At 39.4% G+C, this 25363-nt stretch overlaps 1 protein-coding gene across 3 annotated transcripts in view; it reads right to left on the bottom strand.

Annotated features, from left to right (window-relative positions):
* Positions 1 to 25363, bottom strand: part of NCOA7 (nuclear receptor coactivator 7) — a 154997-nt gene that overhangs the window by 108697 nt on the left and 20937 nt on the right. For all 3 annotated transcript variants that reach the window (XM_042987116.1, XM_042987117.1, XM_042987118.1), the window contains exon 2: positions 21117 to 21229. In XM_042987116.1, the coding sequence (XP_042843050.1) occupies positions 21117 to 21166 (50 nt within the window). In that variant the 5' untranslated portion in view covers positions 21167 to 21229. The remainder of the gene's footprint in view (positions 1 to 21116; positions 21230 to 25363) is intronic.

Raw genomic sequence — 25363 nt, 5'->3', positions numbered from 1 at the left:
CTCTGACCCTCCCCCATTCATGCTTTGTCTCTCTCTGTCTCAAAAATAAATAAACGTTAAAAAAAAAAAATTAAAAAAAAAAAAAAAAAAGACCAGCCCTGCTTATTTCTTCTGAGAATTTTAGTTGTCTGCCTAATCAACTAAATTGTTTTGTGTGTATGTATGTGACCTTCACTAGAAGCACATTTATCTTTCCTGGTTTCTGATTTTTTTTTCCCATTTCTTATTTTCCCTTCAATGAGGTTAAACTATGAGAATCACTTAATATTGTGACCTCATATGAGCAAATCGCCAGATTTCTAGAGCCAACAGTTTGACTCTATGGTAACACCGACTGGAGCAGAAACTTTATTTTGAAAAACATAAATGTTGCCTTAAACAGAATTTCCAGAATTGGAAAATAATTGGTAAGACACAAGAAAGAAAACTATTCCAAAGCTCCAGAGAGAACGGAAACCAGTAACAGAATTCTGGCAGGTGGGACACGTGGCGGGGAGAAATAAGGATCGGGGTCATGCCGGGGTACAACAACGTGACGGCGTCCCACGGATGTCAGATCTGCCCCAGAGGCCGTGGAAAATAAGGGCACCTGAGAGATCCTAGCAGTCCCTCATAAGACCTGCCAAAGAACTTCCCACTCACAGTAGCACTTCCCCAGGAAGTAAACTTGGTGCTGAGTTTCACTATAAATTGACTGTGATTTAGAGCAGCCTACCCACCAAAGCTGATAAGAAGTTGTGAACTCTGAGCATCCTTGGTGTGTTGACCCTCATGGGCCATAAATGAGGGATCTTTACTGAGGAATGGAAAATGGGACCGGCCAGAGCCAATCGTTTGTGGGCTTATGGAACTCATTCCTACTATCCAGGGTGCAAACTTCAGTCCTTAGGTAGCACAACCAAATAACTGGTGTGTGTGCGCTTGCCCGGGAAGTAATAAAATTAATTTAGTAATTATTTTGCTGATCCTTTTCATAGTTAAAAGAGTTAGGTATTAGGCAGCTCCTTGTTTGGGGGAATAAAAGCAACAAAAATTCACCCTGGTAGAATTAGGTTTAGCACAGAAATTAACAAAGTGGCAGAAAACATCCTAAGGATTATCAAAACCACCAGTCAAGAAACAGTAACTGATCCAGTTATTGGTCAAGGGACTGAGCCCCAATAGAAGAAATATGAAAATGACTCTCTAGGACTTTGAAGTTCTAGGTAGAAATCTTATAGATTTGGGTCAACAGTATTTTCCCCTCACCTTCCAGTTGAAGATTATGACTGTAAGTCAGAGGGAAGATATGGTAGTATACAACAGACAGTGAGAAAGAATGGACCCAAATGATGGGCTGCTCTTAAAGAATATGAGGACTTTCTCTCAGTGTCCCAGTCACAGGTAAATCCCATGTATTTTCATGTGATCATGCATCCATACACAGTCTCCCCTCTGTGTGAAACTTCCCTCCTTCATTCTCTCTTCATGGCATCTGAAGACAGCACAATGTCACCTCTTTTATGATGATGCCCAGGCTCTTCTGGACAGTCACTTTCACTGCTCCATACTCTTAGCACTTGGCAGTCACCTTATCCGGTATTTATCCCATTGTTACTTCTTTTATAAGCATCCTGTTATTATACCAGACTGTATATTCCTACAAATAGGTTTTTTTAAATGTTTTAATTTGCATATAGTTACACACAATGTGACATTAGTTTTAGGATTACAACACAGTGATTCAACTTCTCTATATGTTATGCTACCCTCCCCACCAGTGTAGCTGCCATCTGTCACCATACACGTTATTACAATATCATTGACTATCTTTCCCAGCTGTGCCTTTTATTCCCATGACTTATTCACTTCATAACTGGAAGCCAGTATCTCCCACTCCTCTTCACCCATTTTGCCCTGCCCCTCACCGTCCTCCCTTCTGGCAACCAACCATAACCAACCATACAGATGTTCTCTGTATTTACAGGTCTGATTCTGCTTTTGGTTTGTTTATTCATTTGTTTTGTTTTTTAGATCCAACATACGGGTGAACCCACAAATGTCTGCTGAAGGAAAGGGCAGACAAGTATGATCTCATGGGCAGATTCTAAAAGGAAAATGGTTCAAGGTGATATGTTCTTCTAAAACAAATTCTGTCAACTCCATCACAAATGGGTCTGTTGAAGAGGCAAAGCAGAAAGCATCTCAAGAAATAAATGTGTCCCAATGAGCTCAAGTTTTCAGTGGGCACGTACAAAAGGTGGCAGAGAGGCACAAAATGCAACAAGCAAAAGCAACAAGCAAAAGACAGAAAACTGTAAGAACAATGGAAATCTGAAGCCCAGAATGAGCCAATGTTTGTAATCAGTGCAAAGGAAAAATTCACAAGGAAATTTTAGGGATGTTGAGAGAATGAGGCTGCAAGAAGCAATACAGCCATTGGCCATGGCACGCTGGATGAAGTCAACTTAGAAGAGAGAGAAAGTAGACCTAGTCCACTCCAATGCTGCAGCTCTATCAAAGAGACTAAGTGAAAAACTAAAAAGGATAAAGCATCACAGCTAAGAAAATGAAATCCTGGATGAAGTCTCTAGCCCTATAAGAAACAATTCCCTGAGTTGTGGAACCATTGCCAGTAATCTCTGAAGAATCATAGAGAAAGACTGGAATTGGGAAAAAAAATTCTGGTTTTCAAAAGAAAAAAAAAACATATTCTAGAAATAGTACACTGAGCAGCTTGATAACGACTCCCTGAAAAATAAACTGACAGATATTAGACAAATCTTCTGTGATTAATTGAAGATAAATTGTTGACTGCCGGGAACCACCATGGGTATACGAAAATGAGTGAAAACTAACATAATTCTCTCTTTTTTTTTAACAGTATTGCTAGATTTGGCATGTCAATGGGCATGACACAAGGTACAGTATATCAAGATTTCACTAAGGCCCTTGAAAATGTCTGACACTACCTTATTAAAAGATGGAAACAGAGAATTCAGTTAAGTGAACTTATGCAAGTTGATTTATAGCAAGTTGAAAGACTTAAAGATAATTATTTAATCCACCAATGATACTAATGTGCCATAATGCACACAGCTTTCCAATTCAGCATTTTCATCAACCACTTGGATAAGGACACAGAAAGCATGCTGTTCAGGTTGTATATCTGATCCAAGATAGGAAGGACAGGAAATATGTTTGATGTAAAAAATCAGCCTTCAAAATTTCTGGAAAATTAGAATAATGGCTGGAAAACAAACAAGATAAAATTAAAACTCTAATTCACAAGGGAAAAAACTTTTTTCCCTCAGTGTGAATACAACTGTTGTCAACAAACTAATACAATATAATGCTATATTAACAAAAATAAAAGGATAACAAGTAATATTCCTATCAATGCATTAATCAGACCAAACCGAGGTAGTAAAGAATCAAAAACCTGTCTTAGATGGAGAGATTTAAAAACTTAGAATATTTAGCATGGAAAAGAGAAGGTTCAAGAAGAAAATGATGTTACCTTCAAACATATACAATGATAATATATAAAAAGAGGATTTTATTTATTCTGTGTGGATCCTAAGTAATTGACAATAAGTAGAATAAGTTGAAAAAATAAATTTTAACTAAAAACTTGAAAACAAATTTCTACTAACAAAAACTTTTCAATCAAGAAATGAGTAGCCTTGGGAGTCCTTGGGACACCCCCATTGCTGGAAAAGTTCAAATCCAGGTTGGAAAAGGCCTATTTGTCAGATGCAGTGGAGATTCGGTCCTTGGCATGGTGGCCCCGATGACCTTAACCCTTCAGCAAAAAGATTTTATGCTTCTGAAATTAGAAATGATGCCCATATCAAGAAGATGAGGGGCGCCTGGGTGGCGCAGTCGGTTAAGCGTCCGACTTCAGCCAGGTCACGATCTCGCGGTCCGTGAGTTCGAGCCCCGCATCAGGCTCTGGACTGATGGCTTGGAGCCTGGAGCCTGTTTCCGATTCTGTGTCTCCCTCTCTCTCTGCCCCTCCCCCGTTCATGCTCTGTCTCTCTCTGTCCCAAAAATAAATAAAAAACGTTGAAAAAAAAAATTAAAAAAAAAAAAAAAGAAGATGAGTAGAAGAAAAATGACATGTCAGGCCAACATGAATTGACATTTACTAAAGAAAATGCTCTTTTCTTTCTAATCTCTCCATCACTTCTTCCAGGCTCCCCGGGCATTACCTAATGACTACATTACCTAGTTCCTCTACACCCCACACCCACTGCTAGAGAGGGACTAAAGTTCCTCATCTGATGTGCCTATAAAATTAAGTCATTGTGAAACACTGCACTCAAAAAAGGTCTTGGAGACTGCCGTTAGAATTCTGATTGCAGGAAAAGAAATTTAACAGCTGTTATCAGAGCTGTGCAGACATAACCACTCTGCTGCACAATGTTTACTTGAAAATGCAGGAAGATTTGCTAATGGCTTGCTTTCTGTGCAGAGAAGAGGATACTACAACAGGCAACTCCAGAACAGTAGCTGCTCTCATCAAACATACTGCGCATCAAGTTCCTATACAGATGTCATTTCCCACAGCATTAAGATTAGCATTCTTCATTTAAAATAGACATGAACGATTAATGCTCACCTATAACAGAAAAGTTATATTAAAACACCAGTATTTTTTTTTTTTTTTAATTTGAGAGAGAGAGAGAGAACATGCACGTGAGCAGGGAAGCAGGGCGGCGGGGGGGGGGGGGGAAGAGAGAGAATCTTTTTTTTTTTAACTTTTTTTTTTAACATTTATTTATTTTTGAGACAGAGAGAGACAGAGCATGAACGGGGAAGGTCAGAGAGAGGGAGACACAGAATCTGAAGCAGGCTCCGGGCTCTGAGCTGTCAGCACAGAGCCCGATGCGGGGCTCGAACTCACAAACCGTGAGATCATGACCTGAGCCGAAGTCGGCCGCTTAACCGACTGAGCCACCCAGGCACCCTGTGAGAGAGAGAATCTTAAGCAGGCTCCATGTTCAGTGAGGAGCCTGATGCAGGGCTTGATCCCACAATCCCTGGGATCACGACCTGAGCTGATGTCAGGAGTTGGACACTTGACTGAATGGGCCACCCAGGTGCCCCAAAAGGCCAATATTTTATTTTTAAAGATTTTTTTTTTAAGTTTATTTGTTTACTTTAAGAGAGAGAGAGAGAGAGAGACAGCATGAATGGGGTAGGGGCAGAGAGAGAGGGAGAGAAAATTCCAAGCAGGCTCTGAGCTGCCAGCACAGAGCCCCATGTGCGCTCGAATTCATGAACTGTGAAATCATGACCTGAGACGAGATCAAGAATAAGATGCTTAACCGACTGAGCCACCCAGGTGCCCCACTAAACAGCAATCTTTTAAAACCCAGTCACTTATAGTTTCTTTTTTAAATTCATATCAATAAAGAAAAAGCCTTAAACACTGAGGAATTCTCCAACTACCCTTTGACATATATTACAAAAGAGGACACATTACTGTTAAAAAAATTATGACAAAATTTCTACAAACTTCTAAATGAATATACTACAATTGAAATTTTCTAATATGGAATAGAACTGTTCTAATTATTTTTATACTATTGGAAGGCGGTATAGAAGTAGTAGTTAATAAAGGCCTAAGAGTTAAACACAGAAGGAAGAAATCCTGACTCCATTACTTATTAGCTGTGTAACTTGGGGAGTTACTAGAGCACTCTAAGCCTGTTCTCTTGCCTGTCAAATAGGAAAATACCACCATCCACCTCATGGGTTATTATGGCGATGAAGTGAGGTCATATTTGTAAACCTCCTGGCATAGAGTGAGGAATCAGCAAAGAAGAGGGTAGAACCACCAATATATACAAGTATAACTTTAAACATGTTATAGACCCTGGATGGACAGTGTATAGGCAACCTGGCCTGGCTCATCTCCTGCTTTATTGCTTTGTGAATGTCCTCATGACTTTACATAAGGGTCACACATCAAGCTGGCCTCTCTGAGGAATCCCCCCCTCCACCTCTGATGGACCATCCCCATTAACTGACAAAATGCTTTACTTCTCTTCCTCCTCCATCTTTATAAACTTGCTGTCCTTGACCTCCACATCTCCCTCTTGCCATGATCCTAATTTTTGGCTTCCTTTCCCAGCCAAGTTCCCAGAAGAATTGCCTAGAAGCTCTATGTCCATTCCCTTACTTCCCATTTATATTACACTGGCTTCCCTCACTACTGCACTGAAACTGTTTTCATTCAATCAGTGACGTCCAAGTGGCCAAACCTAATGGATACTTTTCAGTCCTCATCTCAATTTACCTCTCAACTCTCATGACCATTCTCTCTTTCTTGAAATGCTTGCTCTTTGCTCCTGGCTGCTGTAATTCTGTCTCTTTTGGATTTCATCCTACTAGACCACTAAATGTTGGGGTTCCTCAATTCTGTTCCCCATTCCTAAGTTCTGTTCTCTTTTCACGTTACATTCTTTCCCTATATGATCTCATCCATTCACCTGCTGGCTGGGCCCAAGAACTCCTCAATTTCTATCTCAGCCCAGACCACTCTGCTTTCATTCCAGGTACACATACCCAACTATACATTTACTGGTTCCACTTGGATGTCTCATAGGCATCTCAAAATGAACACATCCAAACTTAAATTCTTGAGATTCCCACTCAAAGTTGTTATTTTCCCAGTTTTCCCATTTAATTTAACGGCATCTCTATTCCTCTGGTTGCTTAATCCCAGTTCCCAAACTTGGCCAACAACCCCCCGCGTGACTTGCCCCACTTCTCCACCCTTTTTGTGCAATCCTCCCCTAAAGCACTCTGTTCCAGCCACACTGGTCTTGTTGCAGACCCAGGAATCTGCCATGCCTTCTCCCCACTTAAGGTTTTTGAATCTAAGTGTTTCCTGTACTTAAAACAGTCCCCTCCATTTGTTTTTCCCCAGCCCTTCTCTTAAACACACATTTCATCTGACAGATCCTGCCCATACCAAGATCAGCTCAAATATCATTATTCTCTAGAAGTCTTCCTTGAATATCACTCCTATCTAAAATGGATACTGCCCTTAAAATTCTTTGGAACATCCTGTTGTTTTCCCTCATGGCAAACTCTGAAATTTCTAATGACATATGCATTTATATTTCCATATTTAATGTCTATGTGAAAAGTAATCTCTGTAAGAACAAGCCCCACGTTTGTTATGTTCATTATGTTCACCACGCTACCCTCTGGGCTTAACTCGTGTAGGCACGTAAGGTCTTTCTGAATATAAGCCATGCACAAGTTTCTCGCCATAACACAGAATATATTTCAAACCCAAGGATAAACATTATATGACTTTAATAAAGGCTCACATTTGAGTAAGTCAAAGAACTGAGAGATATCTTAGGTATCTACTTGCATCAGGTAATATAAAAACCAAAATGAGCACTTATTCAAACTTAGAAAAAGGTCTTTCTGTGCATTAAAAAAAAACAGGAAGAAAGTCAAGATTATGTAGAATACGTTCATAACTCAATTAATTTTATAATATTAAGTTTTCAGTGACCTGTTAAGATAGCACAAATTGAGCTTAGATTAAATATGTGTGTTTATAACTAATTTTTATGTTTAAAAAAATCCATATATTCTTATAAAAGAAAAATAGTTATATGTTGACATATATATAGTATGTATATGTTACTTGTTTTTACTTTTAAAATACATTTACTCGGGGCGCCTGGGTGGCTCGGTCGGTTAAGCATCCGACTTCGGCTCAGGTCATGATCTCACGGTCCGTGAGTTCGAGCCCCGCGTTGGGCTCTGTGCTGACCGCTCAGAGCCTGGAGCCTGTTTCAGATTCTGTGTCTCTCTCTCTCTCTGCCCCTCCCCTGTTCATGCTCTGTCTCTCTCTGTCTCAAAAATAAAAATAAATGTTAAAATTAAAAATAAATAAATAAATAAATAAAAGGAAAGATATAATTAGGAAGTTGAAAATATTTTAAAAAAATAAATAAAAATAAAATACATTTACTCTTATAAAGGAAAAATGTTCTGAAATCCTGATAATATACATTCAGGACTGTGGTTAAAAAAATTAAATTTCTCTCATTATCGAGTAAAAATAGTTGATTTAGCAAAGTAAAAGGAAACATCCCCCACAACACACACTTAAAAAAAAAATGATGGAGCCATTGAAATGGAGATGACTCAGTCCCCAGTGACCTCACCAGCATCTGCTTCAATTACCTCTGAAAATGAAATAACCAAATTACCATTTAGCTTTCTGCTGTGCTAACAAAATTAATCTGGAATATCAAAATTCATCTGCTTTAAATTATATATTATACAACTTCTAAACCAAAACCTCTTCTAGCTCTAAATTGTGAAGAATATGCACCATGGATGTCATAATCGACAGTAACATAGTCCCAGAGACACAGGAAAAATTAATAAAATGATTAATGACTTAGCTCTAACCATCCTTGACAGTGAGTTAAATCATGCCACCTATTCAAAATTGGAATCAATTTTAAGTCTGTCCTACTTTGTATGATACATGTGTTCTTGAAAATACATATGCAAACTATATTTTAAATGCTGTAGAGTGATTCAGAAATATAACCAGTTTTTTGGTTTTTGTTTTGTTTGTAGTATAGAAAAGAATATCTAAAGCATGAATAACTCGTCTGTAACTTAGGTGCTTCCTAAGTTCACATGATCATATTTTGGTCATCTAGTCTGTCAAGTATTCCATAAATACAAACTAATAAATACCATTTTAAAAGTCAGACATATCACAAGGGGCGCCTGGGTGGCTCAGTTGGTTAAGCGTCTGCCTTCAGCTCAGGTCATGATCTTATGGTTCATGAGTTCAAGCCCCACATCTGGCCCTGCACTGACAGTGCAGAGTTTGCTTGGGATTGCCCCTCCCCCTGCTCATGCTTTCTCTCTCTCTCTCTCTCAAAATAAACTTTAAAAATAAAATAATAGATGTAATCCATTTTCTTGTTCTTGTTCTTCTGTATCTTCTTCATATGCTATGTTCACACCTAAACAATTTGTCTCACAACCAACAAGCTACATTTCTCATTTCAGTCCATGTTAGGCCCACCTCAAAGTCATCTTTGATTCTTTTTCCAAGTGAAATAAGGTACACCATTCTAGTAACGGAACCACCGAGGAAAGACCTCCTTTTTGCTCTCCACTAATTTCTGCTTCAACGGAAGCTAAATCCTGCCTTGCTTTGGGAGGAGACCTAGGGTTCTCCCAATCCGACTAACTCATCTTCCCTTTTTGTTTCAAGGACACTTGGATTCATCCTCAATGGTACTAACACACTGGTCTGCTTCATTTGCTGCTGGATCACACTGCAAACCGTGAACCATGTGTCTTGCTTGGTCTCTTCTGAAACTTGGCCTGTTACCCTTTTTGCTACCAATTTCATTTAAGTGTGGGAAAGAAAAAGCTAGAACAAGTAGACAGGGCTGCTACAAATTCACTGGTATATCACTAAATGAGTTAAAAAAATATAGGGCATCAACCATTTTGTTTATGCAAACTTTACTCGAACCAGTCAATGAAGGAAAAGGGAAGTAAAAACGCATAAACACATGACCCATGGCTTAAGCACCACACATCTTTACAACAAAAGGGCTCAAGCAAAGAGCATCTCAGCTTGTTAGGACCTCTAACTATGCATCTAGAGAGGAAATAATAGGGGACTTCTTGCCACATCCCCAAAAATAGAAAGGTCAGGAGATTGGTGGCATTTTTGTTGGTATGTAGAGATTTTCAAAGTTCCCTTGAAAGACCAGAGATTCCCTAGTTTGTTCCAAAGTTCCTAAAAACAATTTTGCATTGAAAATCCCCAAAAATAATAGTTTAGGGCATCTGGGTGGCTCAGTCGGTTGAGCGCTTGACTCTTGGTTTCGGCTTAGGTTATGATCTCACAGTTCGTTGAGATTGAGTCCCATGTCAGGCTCTGTGCTGAGAGCACTGAGCCTGCTTGGTATTCTCTCTCCTCTCTGCTCCTCCCCCACTTGCTCTCCCTCTCTCTCAAAATAAATAAATAGACTTGAAACAAAAAGAAAAAAGAAAATTCCACTTTAGTACTTTAATATATTTAATCTTTAAATCAGTCTCACTTATCCTCCCATGGATAACTGATAAAATTCTATAAATTCAATTCAACATAGTTTAATGAAGAATATGGTATAATGATTATAGGTATGGGCTGTGAGGTCTAGCACAACAGGGTTGAGTCCTGGATCCTATGTGACCTGGGTCCTATGTGACTGTGGGCAAATTCCACAACATCTATAATAAAGCTTAGCAACTTTATCTGTGATTAGAATAACAGGACCTACCTCATGGAGTAATCAGAAGATTACATGAATACACATATGTGTCTCTGTTACACAGTTCAACAAATGCTAGCTACCATTCACAGTGAATGACTGTTAGATGCAGGGCATAAAGCTAGACCTTGTCAGGAATATAAAAATGAAAAAGAACGGACAAAAACAACAAATAAAGTAGAGAAGATGACAGCGTTATGGGTACATTCAAAGACAGACTGTACGAAGAACGTCAAGAGAAGGCATTAGGAGGCCTATCAATGCCCTCTGAGTCCAGCGGCAGGGGAGGGCACATCTACGTGTGTGTGTGTGTGTGTGTGTGTGTGTGTATGTGTGTGTGTGTGTAGGGGTTAAGAATTAAATGAAACAGGAAAAGCGTCAAGGAGACAGTGTCACAATTACAGATGGGTTTGCTGTCACTGCATATAGGGAGAAGATGGTGATAGCAAAGTTTATTACACAAATGTGTAAGACATGTACAGAAAATCAAAGTAGGACATAAAGACAGAAAGGTAGGAATGAGCCATATGGTCTCGAATTTGAGAGACGAATTTGAGATTCAGAAGTGACACATCTGAACTGTGTCTCAGGAAGACTAATCTGGGAAGATGTGTGGGAAGATACGTACTTAGCATTTGATTTATGAGGGTAGAAGGGGTGACTGCTGGAATTTTCAGATACGAGTTTCAGGGGAAAAGAAAGAAAAATTCCTACTAAAATAACCGACAACTGGAGTCCACGCATGAGCTAGGAAGCTCCAGAGCAGTGAGCAAAAAGCATTTTCTGGTTCAGAACTCAATTTTCGCACACTGAAGAGTCACTGTACCAGCAATAATGAAAGTTTTCAAAGGCTTGTGCCAAACTGTCTCAAGCTGAGACAGTGCCAAATTTCAGACAAATTCAGAAATTAGTTCAGTTGAAGTCTTCCCCAACTGTCAGCAACATTAAAAAATGAGGCGGACAGCTTAAATCATTTACTTTTTCGAGGACTTTGGTCTTATCTGTGTCTAGAGTCTTGGGTCTTTCACTGAAGGCTGTAGTCACAGCATATTTATGGACAAGTTTCAAGGGACATATAAACTCCCTGAAAATTTAAGCCTGTGTATTTATTCTTTCTTTTTCTCATTTATTCCTATATTCCTCATTAAGACAGCATGCTCTGATGTTATTAGGTCTTATTTTTCACTGGAACTTGTTCTAAAGACTTTATATATGTATTTTAATTCAGTAGGTCCTCCAACAATATCATGAGGTAGGTTCTACTGTTATTATTCTCATTTTAGAGAAAAATATACCCAAGGCCCCACAGCCAGTAAATAGTTCTACAGAGGAGAAACCTACTGGAGGCCCACAAACAAAAGTTCCCCAGGCTTCATAATCAAAATAGTTCCATTTGGTGGTTTTGTTAGGTTACAGCTTCACTGGGTCTCACTCCAGAATCTAGGACAATCCAGATTAGCCTGAGATTTCAAGGAAGAGGACACATGCTTTTTTGTCACTGATCCTTGAAATTAGTTTTATAGGGAGCCATTACACTGCACTGGGGGGAAATATATTTATATAACAGGTACTTTATGTACAGCTGTCTTTAAATAATTAGCTAATATGTATTAGATCAACAATTTTCAAAGAAATTTGTTGTTCAAAGAGGAAAAATAACCTCACTCTCAGGATACTAACCTCCAAAGACTCTTCTAAAACAATGAGTTCTTTTGATCCCACAGATCTTTTGGCCCACAATAAAAAATAATTGTAAACTGTGATTCAAGATATATGTATACTTGTATATATTTAAAACAAAATTTTCATAAAATATTATTGATTTTGACTACCTACAATGCACTCTGATATTTTATATTCAGTCTAGCATTAGTCCAGACTAATCTATTCTCTTCCATTCCATTAAAAAAAAAATGCTGGTTCTCATCCACTAAACTGATTTCAGGATGCCCCGATGGGTTGTAACCTACAGCCTGAAAAGCAGTATACTACATGGAATTAAATCAAGTAACTGCCTATTCCTTAAAAACAAAGCAAAAAAGCATGACTCTATCTGTTAATGTCTAAATGTTCATAAGCCTTTTCTTTAATCTGTAGAAAAAAGTTAATGATTTCCTAAAAACATCAGCAGCTCAAACTTGACCATGGATATTTTTCCCATTAATGAATGACAAGCGATATGTAAATGTTCTCTTAAGAGCTGCTTGATCTGAACTCAATCAAAATAATAGGAAACATAAGCCTTAAACAACATTACAGCTCATTCAAGAGTTTAATTGGTAATTAGTAATATTTTCAAATAAAGCACAAGCTGCTCTTTTATACAAAATGTTTAAAAATATTCTTAATCTCTAAGATAAATTAAGGCTCACAAACCACTTACATTCTACATTAAAAAAGCCGTTTTAAATATTCTCAGTCTTTCAGTTGGTCAAAAAAGACTTAACAAACTTGCTACATGCCAACCACTATTTATTTAACAATGTAACATGGAAGGAGCACTGACCTATAGCAGAGTCCCACCCTTCCAGATGGCTCATTTGGGGGGAGACTGAGTGCAAACACATAAACAAGAGCTATGGATATCACACACGGAAAGTGTTCCTGGGCAGTGCTGTGGATCACTACAGGCACTAATGGCAACAGCCATCTTGGATGGTTCTTAGAAACTGAAATCAAATATGGTTTCCAGTAAAACCAACTAAAACACTTCCAAACCCATGTACAATTTTCCCTACTTACCACATTATGATGCTACTAACATGTTCTAATCCCCCTCTCAAAGTACAAATTAATGCTTAAGGCAATGTAAACTGAGAAATATGGAATAAAGAAAAACAATCAGTGATACAGACAAAGTAGACTGGGATTCAGGGCTCAGATCATCGATTTAAAGGCTAAGTGATTTGAGGCAAGGTATTTAACCTCCCAAACAACAGATCCATCATCTGCATTTATATCTACTCATATGATCATTGTGAAGATAAAGTGAGAGAATGCACATGAAAGTACTTTGTAAAGTGCCAAAAAATGTTATTATTATCAACTTTTATTAGATCACTAGACAGAGAGAAACTGAGAGAATAAAATATTAACCAAATATGAAGCCAGTACAGAGTTAACACTTACCAACACTTAAAACAGTTCTATTGGCTTTTCATGTACCAACTCAATTAAAACCTGCATTATGACTGAATATCTGAATCCAACTACTGGTAATAAGAAAGTTTCTCCACAAATCTTGGACACACTAAGGTTCTACTCTAACGGTCCTTGGCCAGCAGGAAAAAACAATCTACAGACTGTTAATTAAAGGAAGGGCAAGAGTTCACATCACACCACTCCACCCATGTGGTATATTCATTCTTAGCACAGGCATACCACAAAGTGGCAGCTCTTTCCTCGAGTTCAAAGACAGCCTTTGTGGGGCTAGAGAGGGGGAGCCCTCTCTGTATCCTCAGCAATGCTGCACATCAACCAACCAGACCCATCCAGTTGACACCTACCACTGGATCTTAGACTCTACTTGCCCAAAAGGGCATTCTGGGTTTTTCTGTCCAAATGTATTTCTGCATTCATTTCTATCATAGGCAACTACTCTTTTCAGATAAGAGCAAACCTAGCGAGTAACGTGGATATCTGCAATGTAAAACCCTGACTTACATGGGTGGGATATCCAGACTACATGTTTCCTACTGCCCTAGTTGGTTAATACTCTGATGTTAAACTTGACAAGATGTAGTATGGAATGTCCTCAAGCCATAAACAAGTTTTGTTTTGTTTTTTTAAAGGTCATTTGGGGGAGCGTGGGTGGCTCAGTCATTCGAGTGTTCAACTCTTGATTTTGGCTCAGGTCACGATCTTGCGGTTCTTCAGACTGAGCCTTGTGTCGGGTTCCTCACTAACAATACAGAGCCCTCTGGAGAGTCTCTCTCTCTCAAAATAAATAAACACAAACTTCTTAAAATGTTTTTAAAAAGGCCACTTAGAACTTAGGATGTACTTCTGCACATTAATTCACAATGCTGTGAACCGACCTGTGTTCTACAGGGCCCGACGTACCACTAAGTTGCCACACTGCCAAGGGCAGTATTGCAGAGCGTAAGCTGTGGTTGAAGAAGGACAGAGCTGGGCTCCAATCCTGCCTCACCTGCCTGTTGTATAATCTCACTAAAATTTATTCAACTTCTCTGAGTCTAAATTTCCATAGCAGGCAAATCATATTTGGATATGAAAATTATGTATCAGAGGCTTGGTGTGAAGGTAACGTGGACCAGTTTTCCCAACCTTTTTCACAGGAAAGCATGCACAGAAGAGGACAGTACTCACACTGCACCCTGGAGTAAGATGCTACTCATGGCGAAAGGTGACCAGCCTATGTGGTCCTGCGTAGCCGGCCACTCTAAAGGCTGAGGGGTTGGTGTCTGTGGCACGTACGCCTGAGACATAAGAGTGTGTCAAACCCAAGTGGTGAGGCTCTGATTACCAGTAAATATACATAAAGTGGTCTGCTGTGAGCCCAGCAGATCACTGACAATTTCCCCTCATAGGCTTGGGCTCCTACTCTGAAATAAAGAGAGTGCCCTAGAATTCTCAAAGCCCTTTGGACTATGTAATTCCACTTTATACCATTCCAGAACCTGGCTGTGCTGAGAACAACGTACGTTTGTGTGATTCCACTGTGGACCCTTATGATTCCTCCTGCCTCCCCAATTTGAACAACAAGAGCAGCTCATGGGATGAGTGGGGTATCAAGAAGAGGATTTCCGGGTGAAGATGGAGGTGCAGGTAAGCACAGAAGCTAGAGTCAGAGGTGACTGAGTACGCACTGTGCCCAGCATTCTGCATATGTTACTTTAATCTTCACAGCTATCTTGGTTTGGTTTTGTTTGGAAGAAGGAGCCACACAACGTATTATGCATATTTAATAAGAAGACTATCCAGTGGGTTCCAATATCAGACTCCAAATCCTCCTCCCTAGAAGAAGGGGTCAAACCTCAATCAGTGTAGACAAGGACCAGACCTGATTCAACTGTGGTCCTCCTCCTTTGGACTTCATCTCCTTGGTTCAGGCTGGGAAGTTTCCTTCTATCACAGCCATTTTGTTAGTGGCTTATTATTAGCCACACTTAACAACAAGAAATGCAGGGTGAAATTTAGAAAACTTGGCCAAGGTTATTTACTAGACTGGTTTTCAAACACTAGGCGTTCTGCTGATGGGTCAGAGGTTCAAGGATGAAGAACCACCAGGGTAGAGGTTGGGGATGGAAGCCAGGGGTGTCAGAGGAGTGGGGGTCGGAGCTCACTCGGCATCCTGCACCCTTCAGGGTTTGGGGTGGGAGAGTGAGGCAGAAAGAAGAGTGTCATTCCCCTCCGTGCTTCACACTACTGGCTCTGAAGGTGGTGGGTTAGAAGACAGCAAGTGGCAGCAGGATCTCTGCCTCTCCTGAGAAGCAGGAAAGAGTGGGAAGAGGCCAGCAAGTCTAGGGAAGAGGGACTTGTCTGAACAACACAGAGTCTACTGGTCTCTACTGCTCAGTGCCTATTCACAAGGCCTGTCAGACCTTATCAGAGGGGAAAAGTAAATGTACAAAATACCACTTTGGGTTAACTGAAAATAGATTGCTGACATCCTAAATTAACCCTCAATCCTGAAAGCTAGGTTTTTAAAAAGTGTTCAAACACACAAAGAACATAAAAGGACCTGCACAAAAATCAATAAATGGGTTCTAAATTCTGCAAAAGCTAACTAATGTCAAAGACAATGTGGAAGAGTTCTGTGTGGCACTATTGAAGAAAATACCTACATTCTAACTCGAAGGGGAAGGGAGAACAGAGGCCACAGTGAATAATGATGACTCCACATAACACAGGGAGTATAATTTGCTTTAATAATTCATTTGCTTTCAAGATATGTCATGTAACAAGGAATTAATACACACAAATATAATATACCAATTTTGTATACACAAATTCTTTGCAGAAGCATGGGGAAAGGTCTCATGAATCATTCGATCTGGAATAGACAACTGGTATAAAACACCACCAAAGATCTGAAAACTAGGTGGGTCCGGGCCAGGAGATCCTGAAAACTCCTTGGTACTCATCCAGAATAAATCTACCTACTAGTGATGCTAATTCACCCTTCCATTTAGAGTTAAATAGGCACATTTCAAGATAAATTATAAAAAAGGAAGTAATGGGTGATCCTCAAATCACTAATTTCAGTCTAAAATTATTAAAATATGGTCTGTTAAACTTAACTTTGTTTGATGCTAAATTCAGAGAGAGGGAGAGGTACATCAACAAAGGAGGTAGAGTAAGGATTATTTACCAAACACAACCATACAACGTTTATGAAATGATATGGTTAAATAGTACACCAAGAAAACAGAAAACAGAGGCTATTTAATTACATGGAAGGGAAAAGGGATGAGGGAGGGGAACAGAGTTTAACATTTAAAATTTAAAATTTAAAATTTTTAGGGTTTCAGAAACATATTATGGTAATAGGTAGAAATAAGGACAAATCTTCCTTTTGATATACTCTGCACACTAGTAGAGATTTGTGTAAGGTAGTGGGAGTTCATCAATTCAGCCTTACCCTTGGTCTGACTTTACAGTCTGCTGTGGAAATCTTGCCTGGACTGCCCATAGGCACACTGCTCCAGAGAAATCAGCCCTATGTTGTCAGAAACTGACTTTCAAGTGGGTCCTATTGGGAATTCCACATTATGGCAATTCCATAGTTCAGTCAGAAAGCATTTGAAAAGATTTATAACTTTGGTTGGCTCTTTTCTGATAATGGAGGGCTATTTGGTTTGCCTTTTGCCTTTAATAGCTTGACCATTTTTGGCCACCAAAGCATTGTAACAACTAAACTACAGTTTGTTTGTTCTCTCTCTCATTTCCCAGTAACTAATCATGTTAATGTGCTGTTAGAATAGCATCCCTGACTTTTTGTTCTTGGCCTGTTATCCTTATGCTCTGAAGGTCATACTTAATTTTTGGCTATGTTTTCCTTTTCATTGTTAGAATACTTCTCACAAGAGGTCAAGGCAAGCATGACAATTAAATTTTACATTTTTGAGCTGAAAAAACTGTGCTGTTCTTCCAGAAGGGTTTCATCTTGCATTGTAATGAGAGGTGGTTAACACTGAGCAGATTGCTTGTGAGCCACTAGTTACCCTCATCGTTGGAATCAGTTTAGATTTAAACTTAGAAGTCACTACAGCTTTGAAATCACTACATAGGGTATCCATAGGCAGAAAAATAAAAACATAACTTTGAATCAAACTCATATCCCATATAAAAATTAATTCAAAATGGATGGCTGAGGGGATGCCTGGGTGGCTCAGTCGATTAACTGTCAGACTCTTGATTTCGGCTCAAGTCATGATCTCACGGTTCATCAGTTCAAGTCCCACACTGGGCTCTGCACTGAGAGTGGGAAGCCTGCTTGGGATTCTCTGCCTCCTCTCTCTCTGCCCCCTCCCTGCTTTTTCTCTCTCTCAAAAATAAATAAATTTTAAAAAATGGATGACCAACAAATATAAAACATAACAGTATAAAACTTTAAGAAAAAAAAGACAAAAGAAAATCTTCAGGACCTATGACTAGGTAAAGAATTAGACTTGATACCAAAAGCTGAATCCATAAAAGGAAACACTAATAAATTGAATCGCATCAAAAGTAAAAACTGATGCTCTCCAACAGAGGCTGCTAAGATGAAAACAAAAGCTATAGACTGGGAGAAAATACCTATAAACCATCCGTCAAAGGACTAGTATTTAGAATGCATAAAGAACTCTCAAAACTTAATAAGAAAACAGGCAAAAGAAATGAAAAGACATTGCACTGATGATAGATAGATAACTAATAAGCACACAAAAAGATGTTCAGATTCTTCAGTCACTAAAGAAATGCAAATTAAACCAGGAGATACCACTACACATCTATCAGAATGGTTAAAATAAGAAAGAGTGACAATACCAAATGCTGATGAGGCTGTGGAGAAACTGGGTCATTTACGCAATGCTGATGGGAAGGCAGGTAAAGTGGTACAGACACTCTGGAAAAGAGTATATGGCAGTTTCTTACAAAATTAAATATGCACGTCACATCTGACCCAGCAATTCCACTCTTGGGCATTTATCCCAGAAAAATTAAAACCTGTATTTACACAAAAACTTGCACACAAATTATCTCAGCAGCTTTAGTTGTAATAGCTCCAAACTGGAAATAAACCAAATGTCCTTCAGTGGGTGAATAGTCAGAAAATTATGAGATATGCATACCATGGAATACTACTCAGCAATAAAAACAAACAAATTATTGATACATGCAACATCTTGGACAGACCTCAAGTCTGAAAGTCTGTGTACCCCCAAAATGTGTATGTTCAAACCTAATGCCAAACGTGATGGTGTTAGGAGGTGGAGCCTTTTGGGGGTGATTAAGTCATGAGGATTCAGCCTTCACAGATGGGATTAGTGCCCTTATAAAAGAGGTATGAGAAGGCTCCTTGCTCCATCTGCCATGTGAGGTTAGAGCAAGAAGATGGCCTTGTATGAACCATAGAGAGGGCTCTCACCAGACGTAGAACCTGGAACCCTGGTCTTAGACTTCCAACCACCAGAACTCTGAGAAATAAATTTCTGTTACTTGTAAGTCACTCAGTCTGTGCTGCTTTGTTATAGCAGTCTTAATGGGGTATAAAACATAAGAATTGCACTAAGCGAAAAAAAATCTAATCTCAAAACGTTACATATTATGATTCCATTTATATAATATTTTCGAAACAACAAATTACAGCAACTGAGGACAGATCAGTGGTTGTCAGGGGTAGCAAGTATAGGGAAGGAAGTGAATACAGCTACAGAAGGGTAGCACATGAGATCTTTTTGATCAGTATCTTCATCGTTGATGTGGCCACAGAAATCTATACATATGATGAAATTACATGAACTAAATACATACAAATACACAAATGAATGCTTGTAAACCTGGTGACATCTGAATAAAGTTGGTGGAGTGCATCAATGTCAATTTCCTAGTTGTGATACCATAGGATAGTTACATAAAGTGTTACCATTGTAGAAACTGGATAAAGCGCACAGGATATCTCTCTGTAGTATAGCCTACAACTATATGTGAATCTACAATTATCTCAAAATAACACATTTTTTAAAATTGCTATATAGTTCTTATTTATTCTAAGTGCCCTCTTTTTAATGTTTCACTCATTAGATGCCTGATTTCTTCCTTCCCCTATCTTGCTACTCTCTGTAGTCTTAATAGTGGAAAACATTTCACTGCAATTAGTCATTTAACTCTTGCCTTCCAAAAACTCTTATTCATACTTTACTATTACTAACTGGAGCACACCTTTTGGGAACAATGCTATACTTGAATAGTAACTCTTCAATGCATGAAATGGTCAAAATACTTTCCGAATCTTGGTTACTCCATTGGTAAAATAGGGGGAAACCTAGGTTAGGTTTCCTGTGAAGAAAAACAAAATAGTAAGTAAAGTACTTTGCACATAGTAGTTCCTTAAATGTTCATCGCCTTTATTTTCCTATTAACAATCTAAAACCTAGCTTAGGGGTGCCTGGCTGGCTCAGTCGATAAGAGTATGTGACCCTCGATTTCAGGGTTGTGAGTTCGAGGCCCTTTCTTAAAATAAGTAAGTAAGTAAGTAAGTAAGTAAGTAAGTAAATAAATAAAGTAAAACCTAGCTTAATTTCTGGGTTAAAAACCTAACAAAAAACTGTTTTTCAGTTTCCAAGGCTTACATTTGGAAAACAAGAAATGCCTCTTTAACAAGCACAGACAGAGGATGTGGTGAGGCTGAATTCAGTTCTTAAAAAATATTTCAACTTAGGAGACCATAATGATAGTTAAAAAAATTGTTTTATATTTATTTTTGAGAGAGAGAGACAGAGCGTGAGCAGGGGAGGGGCAGAGAGAGAGGGAGACACAGAATCTGAAGCAGGCTCCCAGCTCTGAGCTGTCAGCACAGAGCATGATGCGGGGCTCAAACCCACAAACGGCGAGATCATGACCTGAGCCCAAGTCAGACACTTAACCAACTGAGCTACCCAGATGTCCTAACCATAATGATAATTTTAAACCTATGTGTTCTCACTTTGAGTGAGACTCACTTTGAAAACATTCTTTCTGTCAAAATGGTGTTTTAGCGTATCATTCATTTTATTATGAAGAGTAGCTGCCCAATATATGGTTAAATCTATAAAGAGTAACCGATCATAAAAACCAGATTATATCTATTCACAAACAAACGACTGTATGTTAGATGAGTTCAGCTTTAATAATGACACAAACTCCAATGGTGGAAATGCATCCATTCCATCTATCCACAAAAATACTTTTTAGTAACAGACTCCTAACAAGGCAATAAGCTTTCAAGATGTCATAGATTTTCAGTTACTAAACCAATCAAGCTACCAAGCAGCAGGAACTAAGCATTTAGGATCTAAAATTCAATATAGGATGCTAAATGTGGGGATTCTGAGCAATGTGCAGCTCAGTGCATGACAGTTAGATTCTCTGAGCAACAGTGGCCTGAGAGAACTGTCAAAGGCAGAAAGACAAGAACCAAATGTTACTCCTCTACTGTAAGCAAGTAAAAGGATGACACAAAGCATATTTAACTTCTATTGGCTGCCTGCTTTGTTTATGAACACTTACAAAACACAGAATGCCAAGTCATACTTGAGGACAAAGTCTTCTCTCAAACATTTTCTTAAAGTACTGATAATTTTGCAAAGCAATGCTTACCGAGCAAAATAACTTTGTTTTCGTTCCTTCTTCTCTTCCTTGGTATCCATAATATACAATCAAAATGCAAAGTATTTGGAAAAGTCCTTCTTTTTAATCAGTGAGTCATAACCCTACAATAAAAAAAAAAACAAAGTGACTATAAATTAAGAAGTTTGTAATAGCCAGTATGAAGAAGAAAGCAGAGTGAAGATACATGGCCCCACCACAAACAGAAGATAAACTTGAAGCTATAAAATGCAGTCATGTTAGTAATACACGAAATGCAAATACTCATGGAGGGTAATAAAAACCCACAATTAGAATGGAGGTGTTAAACTAACATAAAAGGTAGATAGGAAAATAAACTGAAGTATTTTCCTCATAATCAACAATTATTTCAAAATGTGCTAAAAGGAAAACCACTGATTTTTGAAGATTTTAGGCTGCCTCTGCAGAATCTAATTATTTTTTTTTAATTTACAAACTCATAATCATTTTTTACAAGTAATTAATAATGAATATGTCTCATACATAATTTTGAAAAATGGATCACTTAGGTGTTTTACAAGAATGTTCTTTCTTTAAAAATAACATCAGTGTTCCATTTTATTTTCGGAAACATGCCAGTGACTACATCCCACTTGAGCAAATGTGGAAATGAAAATACAAAGCCTCAGGAAGTTATTCTTCAAAATGGCTTTAAATGCCTGCTCTGCCTCTCCCTCTCCCTACCCTGCTATCCTCACCTATGCTTCCCAGGAGCGGCTTAAACCTATAATAAAAGGTTGTCTCCAGATCAATCTTCCTTAAACACCACTTTCGTCATGCCACTCCCCTGCTCAAAATTTCCAATGTCTACTTACTTCCTGATTCACAAACCTAAATGTTCTGCAAAGCATTAACATTTCCTAAAATCTGTCCCCTCATCCTAAGGGGTATCAAAGTTAAAGCAAAGAATGTTCATCGATCAAAATTACTTGCTAATTCATTTCAATTCAATGAACAATTTTTCTTTAAGATTTCATTTTTAAGTAATCTCTGCACCCAATGTGGGGCTCAAATCCACGACCCCGAGATCAAAAGTCACATGCTCCACTAAGTCAGCCAGGGGCCCCTTCAATGACAATTTAATTCACATACATATTCGATGGAAGGCACTGTGATAAAAATCAGAGGCCACAGATACATAAGCCACGATATTTGCCCTAACAGAGTTTATTGTCTTACAAGGGAGATGCTTAGGATGTCAAGTCAATGGGACACCGACAACTATGGCGGTGGCACAGGTGCTCCTAGAGCCCAGAGGAAGAATACTCAGCCTCAGGCAGGGACCCCCCCCCACACTCCCCATGCACCCCAAGATTTGAAGGATGAGTATGGGTTTCCTACTTGAAGGGTTTCCTGTGTTTTTCCTAGTAGGACACATATTTCCCTGCTGCTCCAGGATTAAATGCGAAGCAGGGCAATGGTGGGGTGAGGATGAAGACATGGGCAGGATTAGGGTCATGACAGGCCTTTTTATGTCACACTAAAGATCTTGATCTTAATCCTAGCTATGAATTGTGTGCCGCCCACCCTTTGCTGCTCCTATGTCAGATGTCACGAAGCAAATCGTGCTGCGCTCGCTACAGACATTACTGAATTGATCAACATGAGATAAAAGCAATTTTCTCATCCCTGATGTACATGAAAGAAGTTGCAGAGCATTTTACATGAGGGAGTGTGATACACCCAGGCTGTAAGGATGGACTTGAGAGGGTTGAGAACAGCATGAAATAGATCTGTTGGGAAGAAATGACAGACGGTACAATAGTTCAAAGAGGAGGACCCACACTTAGGCAGCAGAATCCAACACAGAAAGACGGGGGAATGCATTCAAGAAATATTTAGGCAAATGAGTCAAGACCTGGTGACTCATTCAGCATAGACAACATGACAGAAGATGAAGAATGCCCTCCAAATATGTGCTTGAGGGGCCAGGTGGAGGGTGACACCACAGATATGATACGATGGACGTGAAGCGGGCAGGCTGGGTGTGGGCTGGGGGCATGGAAACAGATAAAAGATCAATTTGGGGCACGTTGCCTTTGAAGTGCCTGTGGGATAGTCAGCTGGAGACATTCACCAGACGTTTGATTACGTTTAAAGTACACGAGTGCAGTGAGGGCTAGGGAAAATGGTTTAGAAATTATCAGCATATGGTTGTGGATAAAAAAAAAAAAAAAGAACGACAGCAAGCAAGCGAGCAACAGTATGATGATGATAACACTCTGCGAACACACCGCTACACCTAAAGCCCTGAATGGAAACAACAGGGCTGCGCTCTCTACTCCTACTGTCTTACCTCCATGTCCCTGGCATGTACCTTGCCCTCAAGGACTTCATCAACCGGTAAGGAAAACAAGATAAAAATACGTGTGAAATAATAAATAGATATGTGTGCAAATAACTAGAATAACAGGTAGTAACCTGGAGCTGTCCAAAGAAGTAAGCATACAAAAGATGCAAAGTTCCATTTTGATGGAGGTAATAAAGTAAGGCAGGGCAGTGAAAATTTGAACAGGTAAAGAGAAGGGAGAGACAGCATTCCAGAAAGAGAGATCAGCTGGGCATAGGTATGTACAGGAAAAGAACAAGACACAGTCAGGTAAGGACTGAGCAGCTACCAGATAAGAAAAGGAAGCAATCCTAATGCCTGCCTACCGCAAGTCACTTACTTCAACATATCAGGCGCACGTTCTCTCTTCTAATCCTTATAACCATACTGTGAGTTTGGTATCCTTATTTCCACTAAACAGAGGCTGAGAGATACTAACTTCCCTAGCACCAGCTGTGGCAGAGCAGGGACTTAAAGCCAGTTTGGCGCACACTTCAATGCCTTTCAATAACCTGTGGAGCTAGAAACCTTTAGAAATGAGAAAAAGCAGTCTGGAATCAACAGCGTCCAATGCCTCAGCACAGATTCCGCAGGTTAGAACAAACGGACCTGGGCCTTGGGGAAGGGGGTCACTGAGATCTCCAGCAGGACCATGTCAGCTCAGTGGTGGGAGTAGAAGCCATACCTCAAGGAATGAGCATTCATTCAAGAAGCTGGGTGATGACAGCAGAGAAAGGAAAGACAGTGGTGTCCAACGCTCCTGAGGTCAGTCTCACACTGTGGGCTGAACCCACTGGGGTCCCCTCCCTGCCCCCAACTCTGTACCTTAATCCCTATCCTCTCTCCAGCTTCAAGTGACTTGCCTACACTCCTCTGTGTGACCAGATCCCGCATAAGGCCCAGCTCTGCTCTAACGCCTTCCCTGACCTCTCGTGTGCTCTCTCTCTTCCTTAGGAGCTTAGTTCACTCGCCACTCAACACTCACCGTGAGGCACTTAGTCATTCACTGTGTGATGATGCCGCTTCACTTAGCCTCCTCGGCCACAAACAAACCAAAAGCCCCTTCAAGTCAAAAACCACCAGATTTCACAACTTCCTTTTACTTCCCTAAATACCTAACACAGAACCAAGCAGAAAAAAAATCCACATAAAAGCTAAGCAAGGAATCAATCCAGGATTGGAGCAAGGTCAATTATATGGCAAACAAATAAAAATCCGAGAACCACCGCCTGCCCCCCCTCCCCAATTAATAATTACTTGGGGGCAAGGGGTATAGATGCAAGCCAGTCTCTCTCTCAGACTCCAGGAAGGATGAGAATCCCAGCTCTCCGCCCTGCTCTGGGCCAGGTGGTTTATTTTAAAGTTCCTCTCCTGCACGCTGCCACATGTGATGCTCCCTGTTTATTAGATTTCTCCTCATGAATAAAAATGAAGTCATAACAATCTAATTGGAAAATTTTTATATTGAAAGCTGAGCCAGAAACTAATATTTGGTTCTAGTGGAAAAATATTGACAAAAATAAGTGCAAGAGAAAAAGATTAAATGATCCAAGAACTGACATCTGGTGCCGCTGTGTCTGTTTAGAACTTGCAAAGCTTCCCTTTTTTTTAATATTCTATTTGATAAATAAAAAACATACTAATCTCTGATTTCTTTTAAATTACTGGGTATTTTTCTATTCCTTAAACAAGACGTACGCAGTCCCTTCAGGTCAAGACACACCAACAGATTACCCAGGAAGAGAGCAGCAAAGGTGCCGTAAAAATGATTTGCACAGAGCACCATACAGCAGCCTTCATGCTTCACTGAGGAACCAGAGCTCCTTAAATCAATCTCTAATGGGAACTACATTTTCCATTATAAGTGGTTATAATGGGCTTCTTAAAA

This window comes from Panthera tigris, chromosome B2 (genome assembly GCF_018350195.1).
Source record: "Panthera tigris isolate Pti1 chromosome B2, P.tigris_Pti1_mat1.1, whole genome shotgun sequence".
Taxonomy (NCBI): Eukaryota; Metazoa; Chordata; class Mammalia; order Carnivora; family Felidae; genus Panthera; species Panthera tigris.
The sequence above is the reverse complement of the archived record's forward strand: the minus strand, read 5'-3'. Positions and strand labels throughout refer to the sequence as shown.